General features: G+C 30.4%; 5 protein-coding genes across 7 annotated transcripts; 3 read left to right on the forward strand and 2 right to left on the reverse strand.

Annotated features, from left to right (window-relative positions):
- Positions 1–121: 121 nt before the first annotated feature.
- Positions 122–871, forward strand: LOC114184802 (uncharacterized). The gene has a single exon (XM_028072108.2). It carries the CDS (start codon positions 145–147, stop codon positions 841–843), a length of 699 nt encoding a protein of 232 aa, XP_027927909.1. The 5' UTR covers positions 122–144; the 3' UTR covers positions 844–871.
- Positions 872–6,766: 5,895 nt separating this feature from the next.
- On the forward strand, positions 6,767–11,923 carry LOC114183068 (Major facilitator superfamily protein). Of its 2 annotated transcripts, XM_085674089.1 has the most exons (4): positions 6,767–7,337; positions 7,991–8,889; positions 9,390–9,876; positions 11,566–11,923. In XM_085674089.1, exons 1-3 carry the CDS (start codon positions 7,008–7,010, stop codon positions 9,853–9,855), a joined length of 1,695 nt encoding a protein of 564 aa, XP_085530215.1. In that variant the 5' UTR covers positions 6,767–7,007; the 3' UTR covers positions 9,856–9,876; positions 11,566–11,923. The 2 variants fall into 2 exon arrangements, with proteins under 2 accessions (XP_085530215.1, XP_027925720.1); XM_028069919.2 differs by lacking the exon at positions 11,566–11,923 and having other exon boundaries at positions 9,390–9,910.
- Positions 9,984–11,066, reverse strand: LOC114183069 (uncharacterized). Its single transcript, XM_028069920.2, has one exon. The coding sequence runs from the start codon at positions 10,938–10,940 to the stop codon at positions 10,335–10,337; it is 606 nt and encodes a 201-aa protein (XP_027925721.1). The 5' UTR covers positions 10,941–11,066; the 3' UTR covers positions 9,984–10,334.
- Positions 11,924–16,657: 4,734 nt separating the features above from the next.
- Positions 16,658–18,829, reverse strand: LOC114186355 (Transmembrane amino acid transporter family protein). The gene has a single exon (XM_028074421.2). It carries the CDS (start codon positions 18,519–18,521, stop codon positions 17,070–17,072), a length of 1,452 nt encoding a protein of 483 aa, XP_027930222.1. The 5' UTR covers positions 18,522–18,829; the 3' UTR covers positions 16,658–17,069.
- Positions 18,830–20,243: 1,414 nt separating this feature from the next.
- Positions 20,244–22,542, forward strand: LOC114182940 (hydroxyproline-rich glycoprotein family protein). Of its 2 annotated transcripts, XM_028069753.2 has the most exons (6): positions 20,248–20,605; positions 20,689–20,765; positions 20,876–20,941; positions 21,021–21,095; positions 21,195–21,269; positions 21,881–22,542. In XM_028069753.2, the coding sequence occupies exons 1-6, from the start codon at positions 20,284–20,286 to the stop codon at positions 22,316–22,318; spliced, it is 1,053 nt and encodes a 350-aa protein (XP_027925554.1). In that variant the 5' UTR covers positions 20,248–20,283; the 3' UTR covers positions 22,319–22,542. The 2 variants fall into 2 exon arrangements, with proteins under 2 accessions (XP_085529141.1, XP_027925554.1); XM_085673015.1 differs by having other exon boundaries at positions 20,244–20,605; positions 21,021–21,269.
- The last annotated feature ends 983 nt before the right edge of the window (positions 22,543–23,525 follow it).

A 23,525-nucleotide genomic window follows, 5' to 3' on the forward strand; every position in this document is an offset into this window, starting at 1 on the left:
GTCATCTCCCTATATAAACCTCAGTGGACTTGTTTCAGTTAGCGTAACCACTCACTCGTAAACAACCGTCTCTAACAAACTTTGAAGCAAAATCTACTTTATTCTCTTTCTCACTCTGAATTCTCTCACTACACTGCTTCAACAATGTCAATGGTTTCTCCATCTTCAAGAACTCAAACGTCACCGCGCTCGTACTCCTCAGCGTTTGCGTCCACGTCGGCGACGAATTTCTCTCCCGGAATATACTCCTCCGCGAACTCCAGAGTGCAGCGCCACCTTCCATCATCTTCATCATCGTCGTCGGTGAGATTCTTGGCAGTGGAGCAGAGTGCGGAGTCTTCGGTGCGGCGCTCAATGACGGTGGCAACGACGAGTCAGACGAAGAAGGAGGCGGCATCCTCGTCGTCGTCGTCGTCGTCAAAGAGTGAGAGCGAGAAGAGGAAGTGCATGTGTTCTCCAACCATGCATCCTGGTTCGTTCCGATGCGCGTACCACAAACAGTTAGCGGAGAGGCAGCAGCAGCAACAGCAGCAACAGGAGAAGCAACAGGAGAAGCAACAGCATCAGCGGCAGCAACAGGAGAAGCAACAGTATCAGCGGCAGCAGCAGCAAACGACGTCGTTGAGCAGTAGAAAACTGAACCTTCTGAGATCTGCGATGAAGAATTCGGTTGTGAGGAGGATTGGAGGAGTGGACGGAGAGATTGTGCGGAGAGCCTTGACGACTCTGGTTAGACCGTCGTCGCACTACTTGCATCGCCGTGTGGCCTTTCAGCCCAGGCCCACTCGCCTCTCCCTCATGTCCAAAGCCCAAGACCAATCGATTCTCAATAATAAACAATAATACTCTTTTTCATTTTCGGAAAATACACTTGTGTGAATATTCTTGGTATAGATACATCTATAATATACGTTTAGATAAAGATTTAGATAATACTGTGTTTTAAATTTCATTCTCACTCAAATCACTCAAGATAATATAATTTCATCATTGATCAACTCCACTTAATCAGATTTCTAAACATAAATTAATACAAATATCATTATACTATGTTGTTGTTGTTAATAAGATTTTTCTCTTCATCTAAATTACACTACTTTATATGCTTCCGAATCGTAGCAAGCATCAACATTTTCATGGTTTGGTTTTGGAGTCATCTTTTTGTCCCAAAAACAGGACTAGAAACAATTTTTTTTTTAAATATGTTTTTAACTTATATGCCTTTATCTATTTTTAACTTTTGTAAAATTATTGGATTAATTTTAAATCTTAACATTTGTAACTATTACGGTTTTTAGTTATTATGATTGTTAGTTATAATTAATAATATATATACACCTTCATTTCAAATAAACTTATTCAACGCTTTTTTAGTCTATTTTGTTGTCTTATAATATCATTTATCTTATAATTTTTGTTAATTTATGTTTATATAAAAGGTTGTGAATATTTCGATTATTTTCCTTCTAAAAACAGAAAATATTAATTAATATATTCAATACAACAAACATTTAAAATTAAAATAACTATATTGTTGGGTCTTGTAATACAATTAAGTAATCTATTTATTATTAAATATAAATAAAATAATTATATATTTTACATAAATAATATTTTTATTTATTTATAACAATATACTCTTATATTTATATTTCGTTTCCCCAACTTTATTCTTAATTATTAATTAAAAAATTAATTATTTTATAAATAATTTATCTTGAATTGTATGCTCAATTTTTGTATGTTTTTAATCGTTATTTTAATTTTTTTTATACATATTTTATTTTTATAATTTTACACTTAACAATTATTTTAAAAATTAATTATATATTTTTTATTGATCTTAATTCAAATTTTTATAAAAATTAAAATATATTTTCGCTCAAATATATTAATTTTAATATTCTAATATTGAATTACTATAAAATAACTTTTTTAACATATCACAATTAGAGATGGCAACGAGGCAGAGCGGGCACGGGTTTCGCTATCCCATACACATTCCCATAAAATAAATTCATCTCCATCCTCATACCCAAACCCAACGGGTATTAAACTTTTGACCCATCTCCATACCCACCAGGTAACAGGTATAATCTCCTACCCATACCCATTTTCTTACTACTTCAATATCAATTTTAATTAATTTTTATAAAATAATAAAATTTTTATGATAAAGGAAACATAATATTATTAAATATTCAATATTAAAATGATGATTGTTTCTTCGATATCAAATACTTTAAAATAAATTATAATTGTTTACATTTTATATAATAATACCAAATAAAATTTCATGAGAACTAAAACAATTATTAAATTTGCAAATATTAATGAAACATAATTGATAAAATTTAAAAATATTTTTTAAAAAATATAAAAGAAAAACAAATATTCAAATTAAAATATATTTTAAATGTTTGTTTACTTCAATCTTTTAAATTCTAATAAATCTTTTTTTTATACACTAATAAAAGTTATAATACATCATTTGATCAAAATGATACAAAGAACATAATTGATATTTTAAATGTTTGTTTACTTCAATCTTTTAAATTCTAATAAATATATTTTTTATACACTAATAAAAGTTATAATACATCATTTGATCAAAATGATACAAAGAACAACTAATAATCATAATAAAAGTTTAAAATAAATTATAATTGTTTACATTTTAGATTATAATACCAAATAAAGTTTCACGAGAACCAACACATTTATTAAATTTACAAACATTAATGAAACCTAGTTGATAATATTTAAAAATATTTAAAAAAAAATATAAACGAAAAACAAATATTCAAATTAAAATATATTTTAAATGTTTATTTACTTCAATCTTTTAAATTTTAATGAATCTCTTTTTTATACACTAATAAAAGTTATAATACATCATTTTATCAAAATGATACAAAGAACAAATAATAATCATAATAAAAGTTTAAAATAAATTATAATTGTTTACATTTTAGATTATAATACCAAATAAAGTTTCATGAGAACCAACACATTTATTAAATTTACAAACATTAATGAAACCTAGTTGATAATATTTAAAAATATTTTTTTAAAAATATAAACGAAAAACAAATATTCAAATTAAAATATATTTTAAATGTTTGTTTACTTCAATCTTTTAAATTCTAATGAATCTCTTTTTTATACACTACTAAAAGTTATAATACATCATTTGATCAAAATGACACAAATAACAAATAATAATCATAATAAAAGTTTAAAATAAATTATAATTATTTACATTTTAGATTATAATACCAAATAAAATTTTATGAGAACCAGCACATTTATTAAATTTGCAAACATTAATGAAACCTAGTTGATAAAATTTAAAAATATTTTTAAATAAATATAAAAGTAAACAAATATTCAAATTAAAATATATTTTAAATGTTTGTTTACTTCAATCTTTTAAATTCTAATGAATATATTTTTTATACACTAATAAAAATTATAATACATTACTTAATCAAAATGATACAAAGACCAAATAATAATCATAATAATAAAATTTTAACAGAGATCTTGTATCTTTTGAACTTCAATTATGTTGGATGGTGATAAAAAAATATTAATGACAATTACATTAAATTTTTATATTGTAGTAAATAAAAGCTATTTATATAATTATAGTGAAAAAATTACAAAATGATTGATAATGAGTTAAAAAATAAAAAATAATTAAATAAAATATATCGAAATAGTATTTTACATAACGAAAATAAATAATAAATAAAAATATGAAAAAATTAACAAATGTTTACAAACAATTTGAGAGACTATTAAAAGAAATCGCACAAAGGAAAACAAATGTATAATTAAGAGTATGATAAGTTGAAAAATATCTTAGAGATCTAAGAAAACTTTTTAAATATCAATATATATATTCAGTAGTTGAGAAATAACAAAAAATGTTTTAGTGAAATAAAAAAGTTATTCAAATGAAACAAAAACTAATAATAAGAATAATAAGTAAATGATTTTTTTATATTACCTACTAAACGGAATGTTTGTGCTATTAAATACTTAAATTGAGAGTATTAAACATTTTCATGTGAAAGAAAAATATACATTAAATAAAAATATTAAAAAATAATAGAAATATTCAAATGTGAGACATAAAAAATTTTAATTAACATACATATTTTGAACATAATTACATAAAGATTATGATAAGATGAAAAATATAATTGAAATGCAAATGAATTTCATGACAAACCAAATAATTAGAATAAATAAAAAATAATATATATATATATATATATATATATATATATATATATATATAAATATGTGGTTATTTAATTAATTAGGAATATTAATTTAAACGGGACGGGTAATATGGCGGGGATATGTACATCCCCATACCCATCCCCATACCCAATTGAAAAAGTCGGGGATTCCCCATACCCATACCCATACCCAGTCAATGCCGGAATTCCCCGTCAAAACAGGGACGGGTTTGGACAATGCTCACGGGACCGGGTTTATCTGTCATCTCTAATCACAATCATAAATTTTATCCGTAATTTGAATCGGGAAATAATAAGTGAAGAGTAAGAAAAGAAAAAAAAATTGGAAAGTGAGATGGTTTGAGTTAAAGAAAAATATGAATAAATAAATAAATAAGTAATTTTTATAAATTATTTAATTAATATAATAAAATAAAACAGATTTATTGATTTAATATTTTAAACAATTATTATAATGTTGTTAAATTTTAAGATTAAATATCATTAAATGTAAATAAATATTTAAATTTAGACACATTAGCTTAAAAATTCTCCTTATTAGTTGATTACTTACTTAAAAAAATAATCTTAGATTATTTTTTACCTGAAAAAAAATCTTAATTTTGTCAAATAATATTATATTAAAAATATTTTTGTAAATCTAAATTAGAGTACAATAAAATTATATCATAAAATCTGGATGATAACAAAAGTACTACTAAAATGATGAAGATAATTTGCATGTTGCTTTCCAAAACATTTGTTGGCTTGTTATAAAATAAATTAATTAAAAAAATATTTTTATACAACGTGATTTTTTTTTAATATTCAGATTAACACGTAAAGTAATATGTGAAATAGACTATGTACTTATCTATATAAATAAAATAAAAAAAAATGATATTATTACAGTGTTTTATAAGAATTCTCATATTTTCTCCATATCTTATTTAAAAAGATGAAATTAAAAACAATATTAATACAACTCACTGTGATATAAAATAACGAAAAAAAAAACAAACAAATTATATAAATTTATAAAAATTGAGAAAAGAATGTTTGCTTATAGTTTTAAATATTAGGTTAGTATCTTTGTGTATACTTGTATAGACATTATAATATTTAAAATAAATAAACATTACCTCATGCTTAGTTGAGCATATTTTGACCTGTGATTGAGTTTTTTTTTTTTTTTGTTATTAAGCTTCCCAAGTTATTATATTTCTGAATACTGAACCCTTTATTAAACCGACAAACATAGATCAAATGGCTAATATATGTTCCAAAAGGCTGAACTCTTCATACATATGCAATATAATAATTTAAAATGATAGAAGAATCTCTGACAAATTAACTTATACAGGAATTACTTTTAACTTTCAAAAAATTTTATTTAATTTTTTCCTTTCAAAAGTATTTATAGAAGTTTTATTTTGGTATAAAAAATAATCTAAAATAGGCTTTGTGATAATGCAATGCAATAATTAAATATGTATTTAAGTACTTCTAAATATGTTTTCAACATTGGTTTTGATATAATTATTATTATTATTATTATTATTATTACTGACAAAGACATTGTCGTACGTGTATTCTCGTAATTTTTAATTTTTATTAAAATTTGATTTAAAATCAATAATATTTATTTTTAAAATATATGTAATAAATTTTAAAATAATTATTAAATAAAATAATTGTTAAAAAAGAATTTTTTAAAATAATGATAGATTTAAAAAAAGTAAAAATATACTAATTATAAAATAATTAATTTTTAAAATAATAATTAAAAATAAAATTGAAAAAAAAAATTGACAATTTTTTTTTATATATTATTATAGATTATTATTATTATTATTAACCTCCTTGAACTTTACCTCTTAGCATGTATATATTCTAAATTTTAGTTAATTTTAAACTACGTCATATTTACACATAAACATCAAAATATCACGTGCAAGAACTTTACATATTTCATGAAGCTATGTACGAAATAGATTATTTGATTCAATTGAAACTACTTATTAAGAAAAGTTTAATTCAATTATTATATTTATATGAACACGGGTTGTAGGGTGTAGTAGGGTGAGATGAGTATTTCAGTACTCTATTTATGATCATTCTCATATTAAATGTTATGAGTAAATTTTAGTTTGCAAACTTATATCTATAGAACTAATATTTACTTAGGGCTGTGAATTTCTTTTTAAATGACAGTGAAATTATTGTATTTAAATTTAATATAAACTTTTACAAGCATTTTACATCAATCATTTTATCTTTTAATTTTTTTCTTTAGAAACACAAAAAAAAAAAAAACTTATCTAATAACTAAAATTACTCCTTAAAATGGTTCTCTTGCATCTTCTTAAACTTTAAACCTTAACTGCTAAGAGAAGAGCAAAGTTAGAACATATATATATATATATATATATATATATATATATATATATATATATATATATATATATATATGTGTGTGTGTGTGTGTGTGTGAGTCCATTGAGACAATTAGGTTTGGACAGTTTGGTTTCACTGACGGGTAAAAGGGTGATTCACGAGAAGGTGATGAAAGATACAAACTTTTTTATGATAGTAATTAAATTCTCACCTTTCGTGATTTCATTGATGGGAATCACAGAAAAGAAGGTGGTGGGTCGGAACCAAACAAAAATTCCTGCAAGTTTCATCTTCCAAGTTCGAACCTTTATATAATCCTAGCCAACACTTAGTGTTGTGATAATCATATCTAGAAAAATGGTGAAGCTGGTTGTGAAAGGTGGAAGCAGACCTCCATGGGTGGGTCTTGCAGCTGCAGTGTGGATTCAAATAGCAGTTGGAAATCCATTCAACTTTCCTCTCTATTCTTTTGCCCTCAAATCTGTTTTGTCTCTGAACCAGCAACAGATTACTATTCTGGGAGTGGCCAATGATGTTGGTGAAAGCATGGCTCTGCTTCCAGGCATTGCCTCCAACAACTTCCCTCCTTGGACTCTCCTTCTCCTTGGTTCTCTACTTTGTTTTTTTGGTTATGGCCTTATCTTCCTTACTGTTACACAAACTGTTTCTCAACTCCCCTATATCCTGGTAGCTCCTCATTCCATTCCACACACAGATATTGTTATTTCTTTTTTTTAAATTTGTCCAAATATTACAAAACTTGACAAGTCAAAAATATGTTAGTGAAGTGAACTCATGAAGTATTCAGAAGTTGTGAGATTCGACATGACTTTTTTGACTTCTTAGTAAATTTATGAAAGAAGTGAAATCATCTGTTTTAGTATTAATTTCTGAAACAGTGAAGTCCTTATAACATTTCAAGGTTAATATGTTGGACTTTTTAAAAAATCAGCATGAGTTTACATGATCAGTACTATGTTTTTTATTTGTCCATATTTGTAATATCTCAGCAAATTTGTCGTAGTAAGAAAACCTACATATTTGTCCATATTACTTTCTGATCTCTTTTTTTCTGTGACTTCTTACAATTTGGGTTTGGACTTGACTCGTACACTGATAACTTCCCCTCTCTTAAATACATTATTTTGATCATGTAACTAGCCATAGTATCTGTTAATTGTTAACACTTGTTCTGATACATTCTTGAAGATGGAGACTTCATTCTCAATAATTATATGATCAAAATGGTGTATATAAGCGAGGCAATAAGTTTGTTTCTCTTTGTGAGGGTTTTTAGGATTGAGTTAAGTCCAAATCCAGATTATAAGATGACTTGACAGATATGCCTTGCCCTATGTGTTGCCGCTAACAGCAGTGCATGGTTTGGAACAGCAGTGTTTGTCACCAACATGAGAAACTTTCCTCTCAGCAGAGGCACCATCTCTGGCATTCTCAATGGTTATGGAGGGATTAGTGCTGAAGTATACACCTTAATATATAGCTTGGTGCTCAAAGGGTCTGCTTCTAAATTGCTCTTGCTCCTAACAGTTGGACTTCCTGCTGTATGTTTAGTTATGATGTTCTTCATTCGGCCTTGCACTCCTTCTGGGGAAGACTCTTCAGTGCATGTGCATTTTGTTTTTGTCCAAGTTGCAAGTGTTTTACTCGCCTCCTATCTTGTTATCACCACAATTGTGAGTGACGTGGTTTCTATAAATGATGCTGTAACCTTCATCTTGGTTGCCATAATGGTTTTACTTCTGATAGCTCCCCTTGCAATTCCTATAAAAATGACACTATATCCTGCTAATTCCAAGTGCAACGTTTCACTGGTTGGTTCTTCAGATAATTTGGCTTCGGAGAGTGACATTTCAACGCAGACAAGTCCATTGCTCACACCATCTTCGTCAGCTGCAATTCTTGAAAGTTTTCGTGAAAGTGGTGATGTCTCGGATGTTGAGATGCTCATTGCAGAAGGACAGGGAGCAGTGGTTCAGAAAAGGAGACCTAAGAGGGGAGATGATTTCAAGTTCCGTGAAGCTTTCATCAAAGCAGACTTCTGGCTTTGCTGGTTTGCTTATTTTCTTGGGGCTGGCTCAGGAGTAACAGTTCTTAATAATTTGGCTCAAATTGGAGTTGCATTGGGTGTAGAAGATACAACCATATTACTGTCAGTCTTCAGCTTCTGCATATTTATTGGCCGCCTTGGAGCTGGTGTTGTTTCTGAATACTTTGTCAGGTAGTCTTCTTATTCATTTGGATTATTCTCGACGATCTCCTCCTTAAAAGTGAGTTTCTTTCGTATGGTATATTTTTCCTCAAGTGTATAATGATCTTGTGTAGTTTAAGCCAGTCACATGCTCTGATACTACTGATAGATCTATTTCTGAGTATTCATTAAGAAGAGATTATATAAATGTGATGAGTCCAATTCATACGAGAACTTGACATCACTTTTAATTCAAAAGTATTAGATTTATAGGTAACCTTATCAATTTTATGCAAATGATGGTTTTAGACTAACATTTGGATTATTTCCAACCGTCTCCATCGATTAGAAGTAGTTTTCTAGTTGTGTAAGGACTTGCCCCTCAATATTTTCTTCCTTATGAAATGAATCGTGAATTTGTTATCACGTTAGCAGAATATGAATTTTGTTGTGAAATTTTTGAACTTGTGACTGTCTTTTACTTGGTTCGGGGCTTTGAGATTATACTCATGAGGTTATTAACATGACAGGTTGATCGCACTACCTCGAACATTTTGGATGACATGTTCACAAATAATCATGATCGTAGCATTTTTATTTTATGCTTCTGCTCTGAACGGCACTCTATATGCTGCAACTGCTCTACTTGGTATCTGCTACGGGGTTCAATGTTCTATAATGGCTCCAACTGTGTCTGAGATTTTTGGTCTGAAACACTTTGGTGTTATTAGTAGCTTCATGATGCTAGGCAATCCAATTGGTGCCCTTATTTTCTCTGTTTTTCTTGCGGGAAACGTGTACGATACAGAAGCTGCAAAGCAAGGAAACTCCACCTGCTATGGTGCAGATTGCTTCAGGTTCACTTTTCTGGTTTTGGCTGGTGTCTGTGGACTTGGTTCCATCTTGAGTATGATTTTAACAATTAGAATGCGACCAGTATATAAAATGTTGTATGCTGGAGGTTCATTTCGTCTATCTCAGACTTCAAGCCACTGAAGATGTACACAAAATTATCTGGTAAAATAAGTATCCAAAGCATATTTATGACTTTGATGTGTTGTTCTTGAAAATTTATGAGCCCACCGTTTTTGTGATTGATATTGGAAAAAGATAACACAGAGAAATTACCAAAGAAATTAGATATAGAAGTCTTGAATTTGATCTCACCATTAGAGTAATACAGTGCCTAACTGCTTATGATTCAGAGTACAAATTATATACTTCTTGCTGTATAACAAACCTAGCTAAATATCTACCTCAATATTTCTCTGCTCATGGTGACTCAAACTGATGCATCTTTTCCCCTACCAAATCTAAAGGAAATGAACATATATAACAGTACAAGAAAAAGAAAGTAGCTGAACACTATAGAACAGACAAGGGTGCAAAACTTACCCTGATCTGAAAGAAGCAAAACACTAAAATCTCTCAGGTAAAGAACCTTCAATTCAACTCTCTAAAGAAAAGAGAAAACTTCAATTAGGCTTTAGATCCTGAAACATGGTATCCCACTTGATCTCTTCAACAGCAGCAGACCAGTACCCATCTCCATCATCATCATCACCATCACCGTCCATCTTATCCTTCTGGAAATGATACACCACAGGACTAGAAAAACCCTCAAGAACAGGATGAGCCGGAACCACAGTGGGGCTTCCATTTGTTAGAAAGAGTGGCTCTTGCTTGGCCACCACCAACTTTTTGCTCCTCTTCATCGTTGCAATCTTCCACCGTGTCCCTAAACCATTCCTAGACCTTGGTGGTGGCACCACCACAAGCGCTGATGATGATTCTTCTCTGTGCATCAGCGTCCTCACATAGTCAGCCAAGTTCTTCTTCGTCCTCTTGATTGCCACCACGAGCTTTGCCACCGCGCGTGGGCTCTTTCCCTTCTCTTTTCTGGCGTGCTTGAGGATCTCTAGCCTGTGCTTTGCTATGGAGATTCCCATGCTTTGGAGAAACTCGTGGTTGAAGTAAAACATGTCATCTTCTTCAAGCTCGTTGTGAGCGAAAGTGAGGCCATACTCGTACACCAGAGATGGCTCAAGCCCAGTTTTCGAAAGCCACGAGAACCAATCCATCTCTCTCTTTGCTTCTCAGTTCAAAGAACTCGTGGACCACGCTTCTGTATAATATGCATCCCTTCCATCCACCTTCGTTTTTATACATACAGTAGAAGCCAAAGATGGTAAACCCACCCGTTACCGGTTTGAGTTTTGAGTTGGAATGTGCTAATAGGAAAAAAAATTACTATTGTCATGTTAATAATCTTTACAAGTTAGTTATTTGGAGTTTAGAGTTTAAAGTTCATTTGTGGTATCAGATCATGAGTTTGAATTTTATATCTATTTGTTAGGTTTTCAGAGGAAGAGGTTGTATCGGAGAGAACAAATATCAATACAACTTAAGTTCAACCATATAAGACATTGATATCACTCTCAATTCAAAATATTAAGATAATGAGTTTATAGATTTTTATTCTTATATAATACTCTATTTTCTTATTTCTAATCGATGTGAGATTTAGATTCATTCGTGTGTTGGAAATTCTACATCAACTAAAAATAAAACAAATTTATATAATATAAGTAGACATAAATTTTATTTTACAAAATGATTTTAACAAATTTATAGTATAAGTTGATGCAATTTTTTTTTTTTATAAACTAATAGAAACTTTGGTGTTGAATGTTGAGACGGTAATAGTATGTGGGCATGTGGGGCATGTAAGCCATGTTCACTGTTTCCCCTTGAATAAGGCGAAAGCGTCATCACTCATCACACTTTGAATGGTGAGACCAAAGGGTTTTCATGTGGACAACCTATGCCGACAATCATGGCTTCGACGATGTCCACGACCAATTAACGACCCACAACTCGTTTTGGTGTACTCTGTTCGTAGCAAAGTTGGGAATAAGAGGTTTCAAACTATGCGTTTTGTAGATTTGAGTTGGATTAAAGACTATTGATCTCACTCAATCAACACCGGGTTCAAGGGGTGAAGAAGAGTTTTTGTTTTTTAGCACACCATTTTTTATTTATATTTTTTAAAAAGAAAGAACAGACAAATTGATCAAAAGTCTGAGGTGACTTTTCAACTATGAAAAAGAAAGTAATCATTTCTGTATTCATATGAACCTTGTCCCAAGTGCTACGCCCAAAATTAATACTCCATTTATTTTTATTTATAAGATCCTTTAAAAAAAATCATGTTTTTTCTACAAGATTCTTCGCACTTGAAAGATGCGTAAATTATTTTTAAAAAATAGTTTGAATTAATTGACGTACTTTTATTAAAAAAGTATTTAAAATAATATATATTAACTTTTTCTTCCTAGCCTAGTTTTTTTTTTCTTGAAACACTTAAAATATAAAGACAAAAAAACTCGGGAAAATACTTATCCATGTCCAAATTGACTTGTAAGTTGTATTGACTTTGATTTTACATCTACGCTTATCATAGTCATGTAGCTTCATTTCTTCTTATCGTGCCTGAACAATTATAATGAAAAATTATTTTTTATTTTTTTTCTTTTTTTCTTTCTTTCTCCCATGAACAGAAGCTCTTAATGACCTTTATTGTAATTAATCATAATGGTTATAGAATTTAAAATGGTTTTGTTTTATAAAAATATAACATTCGATGTAACCGACAGATTAGAGTTGAGGTCTCTTAAAAAAATTATTTATGGTTCTTTTACTATTGTTCAATCAAATAATATTTTAAAAGTTGATGGAATTTGTTTTGTTTTCCATATACATGATTCAGACACTATCCAATGGTTGTGTTGTCTTTTATTTTGCCTTTACGAAGAGAACATGCTTCTATTGATTATATTTTGGATCCATGCAATTTCAGGTTCACGAGCACAAATAAACGATTGCATCACTATTCCCATGTGAGTAATATTATATAATAATAATAATAATAATAATAATAAAATTAAATCCAAGTAAAAATGATGATACCCTCAATTACACTACTAATTTTTAGGTCTCTATTGGTATAAATTTAGCTCATTTTTAGTTAGACTTTTATTATTTTCTTATTTATTAAAAAAAATGAGTTTTTATGCTGTGCACTCTCCATCAATACAAAATTATCATAAACATAATATTTGAAATAATTATTATAAGAGTGAACAAGCTTATTATTATAGTAATATACAGTTAGATCGCAACATAAAAAATCATAATAAGTATTTATTTGTCATATAAAAATTCGTTGAATTTGGAGGTTGTGATGCAGACAACAGCGAAAACAGTGCAGGAATTAAATGCAAAGGTATAAATTAATGAAGTTTTAGATCTCACAGGGGATTAAACATAACTATATATCACTCAAATTTAATAATCAATCTAACTAATTTTAGGTGCAAACATAAATTTTATGAAAAGCCATAGAAATAACATTAAAAACTTGAGAAAGTTAGGAATTCAAGTGTGAATCTATGTTCTATATCAATTAAAAATAAAAAATTAAAATACTATATAAAAATAAAAATTTATAAATTTATTATCTTAAAATTTTAAATTAAAAATAATATTAATATCTTATATAATTGATCTAACATTTCATTCGGTAAATTTGACGCGTACCAAGAAGTAAAATCTCAACAAATTCAATATGTTATTATATTTTAGATTAAAATCGTAAGAACCTAACAGAAGTGAAATCTAGATCTACTACTTTGTCTTGTTTATTCTATCTAAATTTAGTTTTGTATGATGAAACCATGACCTTAGAGTGATGTATTGATGGGTGTAAAATGTGGACCATGTGAGTTATGCAGTGTCAGAACTGAGAACTCGTCTTTGAAAACATGGTTAAGAAGTGATGCTCACTGTCACAACATTAATGGTATGAAGATGCACAGCATGTTACATGTTACTGCACTTAAAAAGAGAAGACTCGATGTGCTATCGAAATTCGTACACCAACCAATCACAACTTCTGCTCAATATCTTTATCTTATTGCATTACATGTGTCATCGATATTTGAACATTAATCACAAGTTTTTTCTTTTCAAAATCTTACTTCTTTGTCCAATATAAAAACTTTAATCGGTAATAAACTACTTTTTAACGAGTGAAAATTATATATTATTGTTGAATACCCTTATGAAAGTTTAAGTTAAGACATTTTAAAGAAAAATGTATGTTTAAAAATAATAAGGGATGAAATTAAATGAAACATAAAAGACAAAGTATTTGTATAATTTGGTTGAATATTTACTATGTGTAGTAGATTCCACCTATTTACAATTAACCTTTTAACTTTTAAGGGAAAGGAAAATGGTAGTGCATATACATGATCTTACAAACGAAAATAAACTTATCCCATTTTAGACGGATTGAAAAAGAAAAATAATACTTTAATATTCTTTAAAAGAAAAATACATTAATATGAGAATCCTTTTCATTAATACTAGCGTAACATAGAATAGGCATGTGTGTATGCATTTTTTAAATATGTATGATATTATATTAGTAGGTGATAATATTATAATGTTATTAAGTTAACATTTATTTAAATAAAGTGAAATATATTAGAACAGATAAAAAAATAACCATTGATAAATAAAGAAAAAAAGAAGCAAAGACATATGATTTTATAAAAAATTTGTAAAAATAATGGTCAATTTTTAAAAAGATAATAAATTATTATATTTAAAGGGTAAAATCGGTATTTTGAAAAGTGGACACAAAAAAAGAAATCCTATAAATAATATATATATATATATATATATATATATATATATATATATATATATATATATATATATATATATATATATATATATATATATATATATATATATATATATATATATTTATATATATATATATATATATATATATATTAAAATTTTAAATAGAAAATAATATATTTAATCAAAAATATTATTATTTTAGATTATAATATGGATATTATTTTATCTTTAAAGATATCAACGTATCATCACCACTCGTTTGAAAAATACGTGAATTATTCCACTTATTGTTTTCATCACTCTTCCAATCCGAACTCATAAGTTACTTACTTCTTGTGTCTCAGGAAAATAGATTAAAGTAATAAATCCCAATTTAGAAGTAAAATTTAATAATAACATTATGAAGTTTGTTAAATTAATTAATATTTTTTGTAGACTAGTTGATAAATGTAAAATAATAATAAAAAACACAATTATACAATTGAAATTTGGGCTTTTAAAAAATATAATTATTATAATTTTAAATAAATAAATTTTCATAACTTTTTATTCTTATTTTAACATTTGCGTAACAAGTATTAATCAAATCTTTTATTTTTAAAAAGTTTGATTTTTTTTATTTCTTATTTTAAGTTACGTTTCTCGTTGATTTTTCTTTTTTATTAAAAAGTTCCCAAACAAATAAGAAAAATAATGCAACCATTAATTAAAAAACAGTTACATTTACTTTAAACATATTATCAAATATATTTATGTGGGTGAAGTAATCATCTATCAAGTATTTTTATGAATTAGTTAAATAAGTTAATCAGCTTACTGACGTTATTAAATACACTCTTGGTCGATTAAAATGTTGATATCTTGTTTTTGGACTAAAGTGATATCAGTTTTACTATGAGACTGTACTTTATTCATCTGAAAATAAAGTCATCACTCGTGTTTATGTATAAAATTAACACAGTATAATATTTATAACCAGTTGCGAAACTTGAAAAAATATGTAGGGTGTAAATTAGATATTTTATATATAATTTTTTTAATTAAAAAAATTATTTTCTTTATTTAAATCATACAATTCAAATTTTTCAATTTTTAATTTTCTTAATTTTTTGAATTCACATAAATGGGTATTCTAATTTTTATTTCAATTCAAGAGTATTCAACTAATTTATTATATGCAGTTGAAAATACAAAATATCAACATTTTATAATGTTGGGTTATACTAATTTGAGAAAATATAATTAGGGTTCATGTCAATTTCTTACAAAAAATTCCTAAAATCATAGTTAGGGTTCATACTAATTTGGAAAAACTTAATTTTGGAGAAATATCATAATGAAAAAATCATAAATCTAATATAAATATATCATATTAAGATACTTATTGATGTGATTGTGTGAGTATGCATATTTGTCATCTTTGTTCTCTAATTTATTTTTCCTAATCTATCTTTCTTTTATTTCATACCTTTTTATGACTTTTTGTGGATAAATCTTATAACCAGATATAAAACCTTAATCTCTTTAATCCAGTTATTAATCCATCAAATTAATTTTTATTTTATTTTTTAAACAATAAAAATATATATAACTTAATAAAAATAATATAAATTATATATATATATATAATTAAAAGCTTGGAGAGCCATGGCTTCCTTTTGGCCAACCAAGGTCCGCCATTGTTTATAACACAATAGATACTAAAATGGAATTTATTAGGCCGAAGCTACCTTTTATGGATCAGATAAGGATCAATCTGTGTTTGCTGAGATAGATGGTTCAGTCTCCAAGAAAACAAAAATGCTGCAGCAATATTTTCATGCCAAAAAAAGCAACGACAACTTCATTTGAGAGCAAATTTATGCTCAAATTCAGGCTTTTGTTTAACAAGTTATCTGCATTCTACTTTGAATGTGATACAGACATAATGTTACTCTTGTGCATGATTATTATGCAATGAGGAGTTGCAATGTGTGTCTCATTTATGGTGTGGTGTGTGCAAGGTTCTTTACTTGATTCCCAGAACCATTTTATAACAAGCCTACACGTGAAGCAACTAAAACAGAAATTGTCTAGCAGAAAATGAAAATAAAACGTGGAATGTGTCAGATAAGCAATTGCAGAATCTACTACAAAATGTTACAACATCAACCTTGTGTAAAATGAATGAAAAAAAAAGAAGAAAGAAGAAGATAATACTGCCATAAAGATCAGAACTGTATACATACTGCGGCAAACTGATCAGCCACAGTCCTCTCGTCCTGAACCAATTGGCCATCAGTCCTCAAAATTGGAGGACATTTCGAAGGTTTATGTGCATCTCATACCCTATATATATCATAGCCGGGGCAAAAATCCTTTTTCCCACATTACAAAAACAATCCTGCACCCCATCTTCTGCTGTCTGAATCACATTGCAGAAGAGCCAATGAACAAAATGCTGTCTACTTTAAATCACCACATGATTCCTGTAAAGAAGAAACCAAATTGTGTCGCTAAGAGTTACTCTCAAGGCTATAGACATTGCTAACAACTCCTACTATGCTAACAGTCACGGCTAACACCAACATCAGCCATGATAAAACCCATTCCCCGTTGCTTAGATCACCCAGATGTCTCAGTCTCAATGAAATAAGAGAAGGAAATATAAAACCCAATGAAACAGCAGTGGTTGCCCCAGTGAACTTAAAAGCTGTCCAGATGTTTGGAATCATAGTAGACCCAATATATATGAGGACCAACAGAACCGCAGTCAAACCCAAAGATCTCTTCTTGCTTTCTGAAAGAGGAGGTGATCCTTCAAACAATAATGCATCCACTGTTTGGCGCAGTGAGAAATGAATAACAGGGAAAACAAGTATCAAATGAAGAATGTAGCCAATCCGGACAACATAGTTCAAGACAGAGCTATACCGAATTCCAAGATCCTTATCAAAATTAGTCAGCACATCAGCCTCTGTGTCTTTCCCAAAGAGCAGGTAACCGGATATGGAAGTGGAAGCATAAACTATGATGCACAAAACTGTGGTGTACCTCCCAACCGTGTTCATCTTCTGAGGAGACCGTTGTTCAAGCTCATTATATATAGGCTGCACATTAAACTGGCAAACAAATGCATTGGTCATGATGGGTATCGCAACAAGAAAATCCAAAATTGCAGTTTTGGAGCTTAGATCAGGAGCCATTCTGGGAGAATCGATTTTTCCTTCCACGAGCTTGATGAAAGCAACTGTAAAAGCAACAACCACAAACAAAACAGCAAGAGCCACGGATGCAGCAGAGGTCAAGCTCAATGAATCAATCTTGTCAAGTGAACAAAGGGGAGCAAGGAAAACCACCATGACAACTAAAACCACGATCTTCCTTTGATCCCACGCCCCATTCCCCATTAACTGATCAAAAACCCCCATATGGTGAGAGGAACCAGACATAACATCCCCCATGATTATCAAATAAACCACCAAAACACCGGCATTGTTCACAATAATGCAGATTTCAGACAGAATCCTCACAGGCTTTCCCATTGCGTGCTGAACAACCTCCCCATAAGACGATGCATTACACAAAACAGAAAACCTCACCAACAATTCCACGCTAATTTCAGACAAAATCCCCATAAGAATTATCAAAATAATCCCCAAAACCAATCCTAGAACTTTCATAGTGGCAGGGAGAGCCATGATCCCTGCCCCAATAACTGTTGTTGTTAAATTGAAAACAGCCCCTGGTATCCCAGACCCTTTATTGGACCCCACCATAACAAGGGGGTAATTATCGATGTCCGGTTCCATGTATTCGTCGTCCTCGCTGTCTTCGATCTTGGATCCCAAATACACCTCGGTTTCGTCAAAAGAAGGAATGCGCAAGGATTTTGATGACTCGTTCTGACGCTGCAATTCTACATAGGAGCTAATGGGTAATGAAGAATATTCGTTTCTGTTAGACATGATTCGGCACTTGGGAGATGACAAGGAATAATAATGGCGTCGTTGGAAGAAGACTCTGCAGATCTGACGATAGAGAAAAAGAAAACCAAAAAAACTCACAGATCGAAGCCAAAGGATTTTTTGTTTTGGTTTTGCAGGATGATTGAAGCTAGATCTCTGGGTCAATGGATATTCCCTCCAATTCTCCGCCACCACCTTCTACCGAATAACATGCCAAAACTGAAGGTGCGGCTATTTTTTTGCTTCCAAAACAAAACCTCTTTTCTTTCCGCCACCACTTCTTCACTTTTCTTTTTACTTAATTCCTAAGTTTTTTTCTTCTTCTTTATTTATGCTCCACTACACTAATCTCTTTACTTCTACTGGCGTAACACAGGCCCTATCGCGCATGTGTGTATATATTTTTTAAATATACGTGATATTATATTAGTAGGTGATAATATGATAATGTTATTAAGTTAATATATATATATATATATATATATATATATATTAAAATTATATTTATTAAAAATAAAGTGAAATATATCAGAACAGATAAAAGAATAACCATTAATAAATAAAGAAGAAGCAGAGACATCTGATTTTATAAAATTTTTGTAAAAGTAACGGTCAATTTTAAAAAATTTAATAAATTGTTATATTTAAAGGGTAAAATCGGTATTTTAAAAAGTGGACACAAAAAGGGGAATCCCCTTTATATATTGTTATAGATAATTTTATTCTTTTATACGCGTAATATTACTAATTAAACTATTCCTTGAAATCGATAATCTAAACTAAACGTTTTTAGTTCATACTTTCTGATTAACTTAATTTTACGTTTATTCAAATATTCGTATAATATATAAATATTTTACAGAATTTTTCAAAACACTTGACAGATTCAGAACTTTGACCAATTCCAAATAGTATATTTAACTGACGACAAATTCAGATTTTTTCCCCAAATCCAAAGCTTTTGTATATGAAGTACAAGGCTCGTACATTATAAATTTATCTGAAACAAATATGTTTAGTGTTTTAAATCAACGTAAAGTTACGTGCTTTGGTATACCATTTATTTATTATGTATTAACTATTTCAAATATTGATTTAATGCAATTAATTTTATCTGTTTTTTTTAACTACCATTTTTATATCCATTGGTACATCTTTACGAATAATTTTTGGAGTGCTAAAATAATATATTATAAACTTAATTTTAGTGTTTAATTTTTATATAAAAATACCAACGAACCTTTCTTATAATACTATTTTTAATTTATACACAAATAAATAATATACGGATTCATACATTCGTTAATTTGTTCATATCTAGTTAGTATTAGTTCCTTTAAAATAAAAAATAACAACAACATTGATGTCACTTGTTTTATATTTGATAACGTTACTTAATTTTTCTCAATATAAAAATTCTATACTTGATTTAGTTAATTGAAATAAATAAAACTTTAATTGGTTAGTATATTCATAATATATATATATATATATATATATAGCTTTTTTATTGTAATAACTTTTTAGCTTTTAGCTATTTAAAATCAAATCGTGACAAACACGTAAAAATAAAAAATGATACAGACCTGAGTGTAGTAAATAAAAATACAACCAGTTAAGGAGTAAGAAAACTGAAATGAAGAATGGGCTAGGCGTGAAAGAATGGCCCAAGAGCCCAAAAGCCCAAAAGGGAGGGAACAGAATAACAATGATCCCCAAAAGCATGTGTGGCGGTAATTATCATTGGTAAGTGGTGTTGGAGATGGATCGAGAATGGGGATCGAAGCCCGGGAGCGGAGGCGCCGCGTCGGCGCAGAACGAAGCCATCGACCGGCGAGAGCGTCTCCGGCGACTGGCTCTGGAGACGATAGACCTAGCGAAGGACCCGTATTTCATGCGGAACCACCTCGGTAGCTACGAGTGCAAACTGTGTCTCACTCTCCACAACAACGAGGGCAACTACCTGGCCCACACTCAGGGCAAGCGCCACCAGACCAACTTGGCCAAACGTGCTGCTCGCGAGGCCAAGGACGCACCCGCCCAGCCCCAACCCCACAAGCGCAAAGTCACCCTTCGCAAAACAGGTGCCTCTTCTCTCTTTTTCCCTCTTTTACCCCTTTTCGTCGTTCGCTAAATTCAACAAACATTTCGTGTGCCTTTTTTGCAGTTAAGATTGGACGCCCTGGGTACCGTGTGACCAAGCAGTATGATCCTGAGACCAAGCAAAGATCTCTCCTGTTCCAGGTTCTTTTTTTTTATATTTATGCATAATTCGCTCTGTTTTTTTTTTTTTTTTGAACATTGTCTGATAAATTAACAATATTGTGTGTGTTTTTAATTATTTGATGACGCAGATTGAATATCCCGAGATCGAAGACCTTGCCAAGCCGAGACACCGGTTTATGTCCTCCTACGAACAGGTCAATTCTGGTGATTTTGTTCAATGCTTTCTCTCAAATTGTTGTCAATAATTTAATATTTCCGTTTTTTCTCTTGCAGAGGGTGCAACCCTTTGATAAAAGATATCAGTACCTTCTGTTTGCAGCTGAACCGTATGAAATAATTGCATTCAAGGTACTTTCGTATTTTTGTTGTATATTTGATTTTGGCTGTGTGTTTTTTTCTTTTGTTGTTGTAGAAAATTGCTTTGTGCTCATTAAGCTACATTTTCAGGTGCCCAGCACGGAGATCGATAAGTCCACTCCAAAGTTTTTCTCGCACTGGGATCCGGACTCAAAGATGTTCACGGTTAGTTCATGTGCTACTCTTGTCTGTCTGTGATGGTAATCTTGATCTAAGCAATGCCTTGTGTATGTTGTGATCCAGGCAAAAATCAAAGAAAAAACTTATTTTAAAAATTTAACTAAAGATGAACTTAAGGTAGCTTTTAATTTTACAAGAAAGGGACAGTAAAACTCCATGCAAGATGTGTAGTTGTAGACTTGTACAGGCCGTGAGAAGAGTGTACTTTTAATTTTACGTTTGGATTGGCTTGCAGCTTGTTTGATAAAAGTTTGCTCTGAAGAAATAAAAAAAAAAAAAGTTTTCAGCTGCTCTTTTTAAAAACTTTTTGATTAAAACCTGTTTTTAATGTTAAATTAATCAGCGTAAACCTTTACTTTGCCCCTAGACATCCAAACACAAGGCTGATTCAAGAGAATCATTTTATTTTAATTCTTTGCCCTTGTAAACTATCAATACAATTATTCAAGCATTCAGCAGCGGTAGAACTAGGTTGGGAATTTCCTTTGTTCTTTCTTGATTTCGTTTCTTGATGTTTTTTCTTTACGCTGTGTGCTTTATTGATTTTAAATTTTCCCCATCTGCCACTGATGACCTCAATTGATACTTGTCTGTAGTTGCAATTGTATTTTAAAACCAAGCCACCGGAGGCAAACAAACCGCAGCCTCCATCTGCAGCCAATGGCACAGCAACATCGGGTGTTCCACCAAGGCCTTTGCCTCCGCCACCTCAAGCTCCACTACCCCCACCTCCACCTCCCCCACAAGGGCTACCTCCTGGTGCACCTATGGCAAATCCTCCTAGAGCTCCTCCACCTCCAATGCCGGGAACCATGCCACCTCCTCCTCCTATGGCAGCAGCTAACGGTCCTAGAGCTGCACCTTCTAGTGGAATGCCATCTGTCCCACCCCCACCCCCTATTGGAAGTGGGACATCGGGTTTCAACATGGGTACTAGACCTCCATCAATGCCTCCTCCACAAGGTTTTCCTGCCCAACCAATGCAAAATCAGGGTGTCCGTCTTCCTCCGCCACCCCCTAACATGGGACAGTAGGTCCTTGAGCTTTAGGTTAGATCAGCGAGCATCATTTGATTGAAGTGTTAAACAACTGTGAATGGCCCGTCCGTTAAGGACTTGAAACGTGGGCATGCTGAGGCTGTGTTTCGTAAGCAATACACCAAATTACCTGTACACTCTTCATTGTGTCATTTTCATATTACAAATTAAGATGTTGATGTATCAAGATTTTGGTATTTAGTATTGATGGCTTTCGAGTATTGACCTTGTCCACAGGATTAGGTTTCAATCGCTTGATATGGTTGAAAATTTTTTGTTTGTTGCAGGTAATTTAGGATTAAAGGCTTGATCGTGTCTTTTTTTATGTAGTGTTTTATTGTTTTTGCGTTTTGGTGATGTGCTCATTTTGGGATGCATGTTTTTTCTTGTAGCTGGAGAGGGGACATTGGTGAGGGTGTTTAGTTTTTACTGAATAGGTTTCATTCCTGGAAGTATGAACTTAGAACTTAAACTTGTTATTAATTTGCTTATAAATTAAAAGCTTGTGTCTATACTATTGGGAGAACTATTTGTTTTAACAACTTATATTAGAATACGAAATAAAATAATGTGATTTTTTGTAATTATTTATAAAAGCAATAGATGAAAGTGAAAAGCAATTTTTAAAACCAATCATGAACTTATAGGTTATCTTCTCTTTAGCTGGAGATCGCCAAGTTATTTCATAAGTGCATGAGTACGTGAACATACAAATTTTGAAATATAAGCTGTGTTGACGTAGACGGTTTTAATTAACAATTGAAAACACGTATTTTTTCTTAATTTAACATTGATCTCTCAAAATACGGAATGTAAATTTATTCGAAATAAAGCTGGAGAGAAAACACGGCAAAATCACACATCATGCTTCAAAAGTCATGCTTCTGTGATACCATTTTGAGATTATAGTGAGGAGAGAAATATTATTAATGTGATGATGATTTTTGAGTTTTAAATCAGAAAATTTAAATGTTCAAAATTGTGGATTTATTATTAATGTGATGATGATTGTTGAGGTTTAAATCAGAAAATTTAAGTGTTAAAAGTTGTGGATTACTATCCATTTAGCATATTAAGCAAACAAATGTGTTAGGATAGGATAAAATCAAACAAGTGAGATTATTGAAAATAAATTTTTATACCATTTTTATTATCTCAGCCTATGTTGTCTTGAACCTCTCGAGAAATTATAAACGCAAAATAT

The sequence above is a fragment of the Vigna unguiculata genome, chromosome 5 (genome assembly GCF_037176805.1).
Source record: "Vigna unguiculata cultivar grain cowpea cultivar isolate G323 ecotype 2 chromosome 5, ASM3717680v1, whole genome shotgun sequence".
NCBI classification, from domain to species: Eukaryota; Viridiplantae; Streptophyta; class Magnoliopsida; order Fabales; family Fabaceae; genus Vigna; species Vigna unguiculata.

Excerpts from the sequence above, each read along its gene's own strand:
- LOC114184802 (XM_028072108.2), top strand. The coding sequence starts at position 145 with ATGTCAATGGTTTCTCCATCTTCAAGAACTCAAACGTCACCGCGCTCG.
- LOC114183068 (XM_085674089.1), top strand. The coding sequence starts at position 7,008 with ATGGTGAAGCTGGTTGTGAAAGGTGGAAGCAGACCTCCATGGGTGGGT. Across the intron at positions 7,338-7,990 it reads CTCAACTCCCCTATATCCTG|ATATGCCTTGCCCTATGTGT; the intron begins GTAGCTCCTCAT and ends ATGACTTGACAG. Across the intron at positions 8,890-9,389 it reads GTTTCTGAATACTTTGTCAG|GTTGATCGCACTACCTCGAA; the intron begins GTAGTCTTCTTA and ends TTAACATGACAG.
- LOC114183069 (XM_028069920.2), bottom strand. The coding sequence starts at position 10,940 with ATGGATTGGTTCTCGTGGCTTTCGAAAACTGGGCTTGAGCCATCTCTG.
- LOC114186355 (XM_028074421.2), bottom strand. The coding sequence starts at position 18,521 with ATGTCTAACAGAAACGAATATTCTTCATTACCCATTAGCTCCTATGTA.
- LOC114182940 (XM_085673015.1), top strand. The coding sequence starts at position 20,284 with ATGGATCGAGAATGGGGATCGAAGCCCGGGAGCGGAGGCGCCGCGTCG. Across the intron at positions 20,766-20,875 it reads AAAGATCTCTCCTGTTCCAG|ATTGAATATCCCGAGATCGA; the intron begins GTTCTTTTTTTT and ends TTGATGACGCAG. Across the intron at positions 20,942-21,020 it reads TTATGTCCTCCTACGAACAG|AGGGTGCAACCCTTTGATAA; the intron begins GTCAATTCTGGT and ends TTTCTCTTGCAG.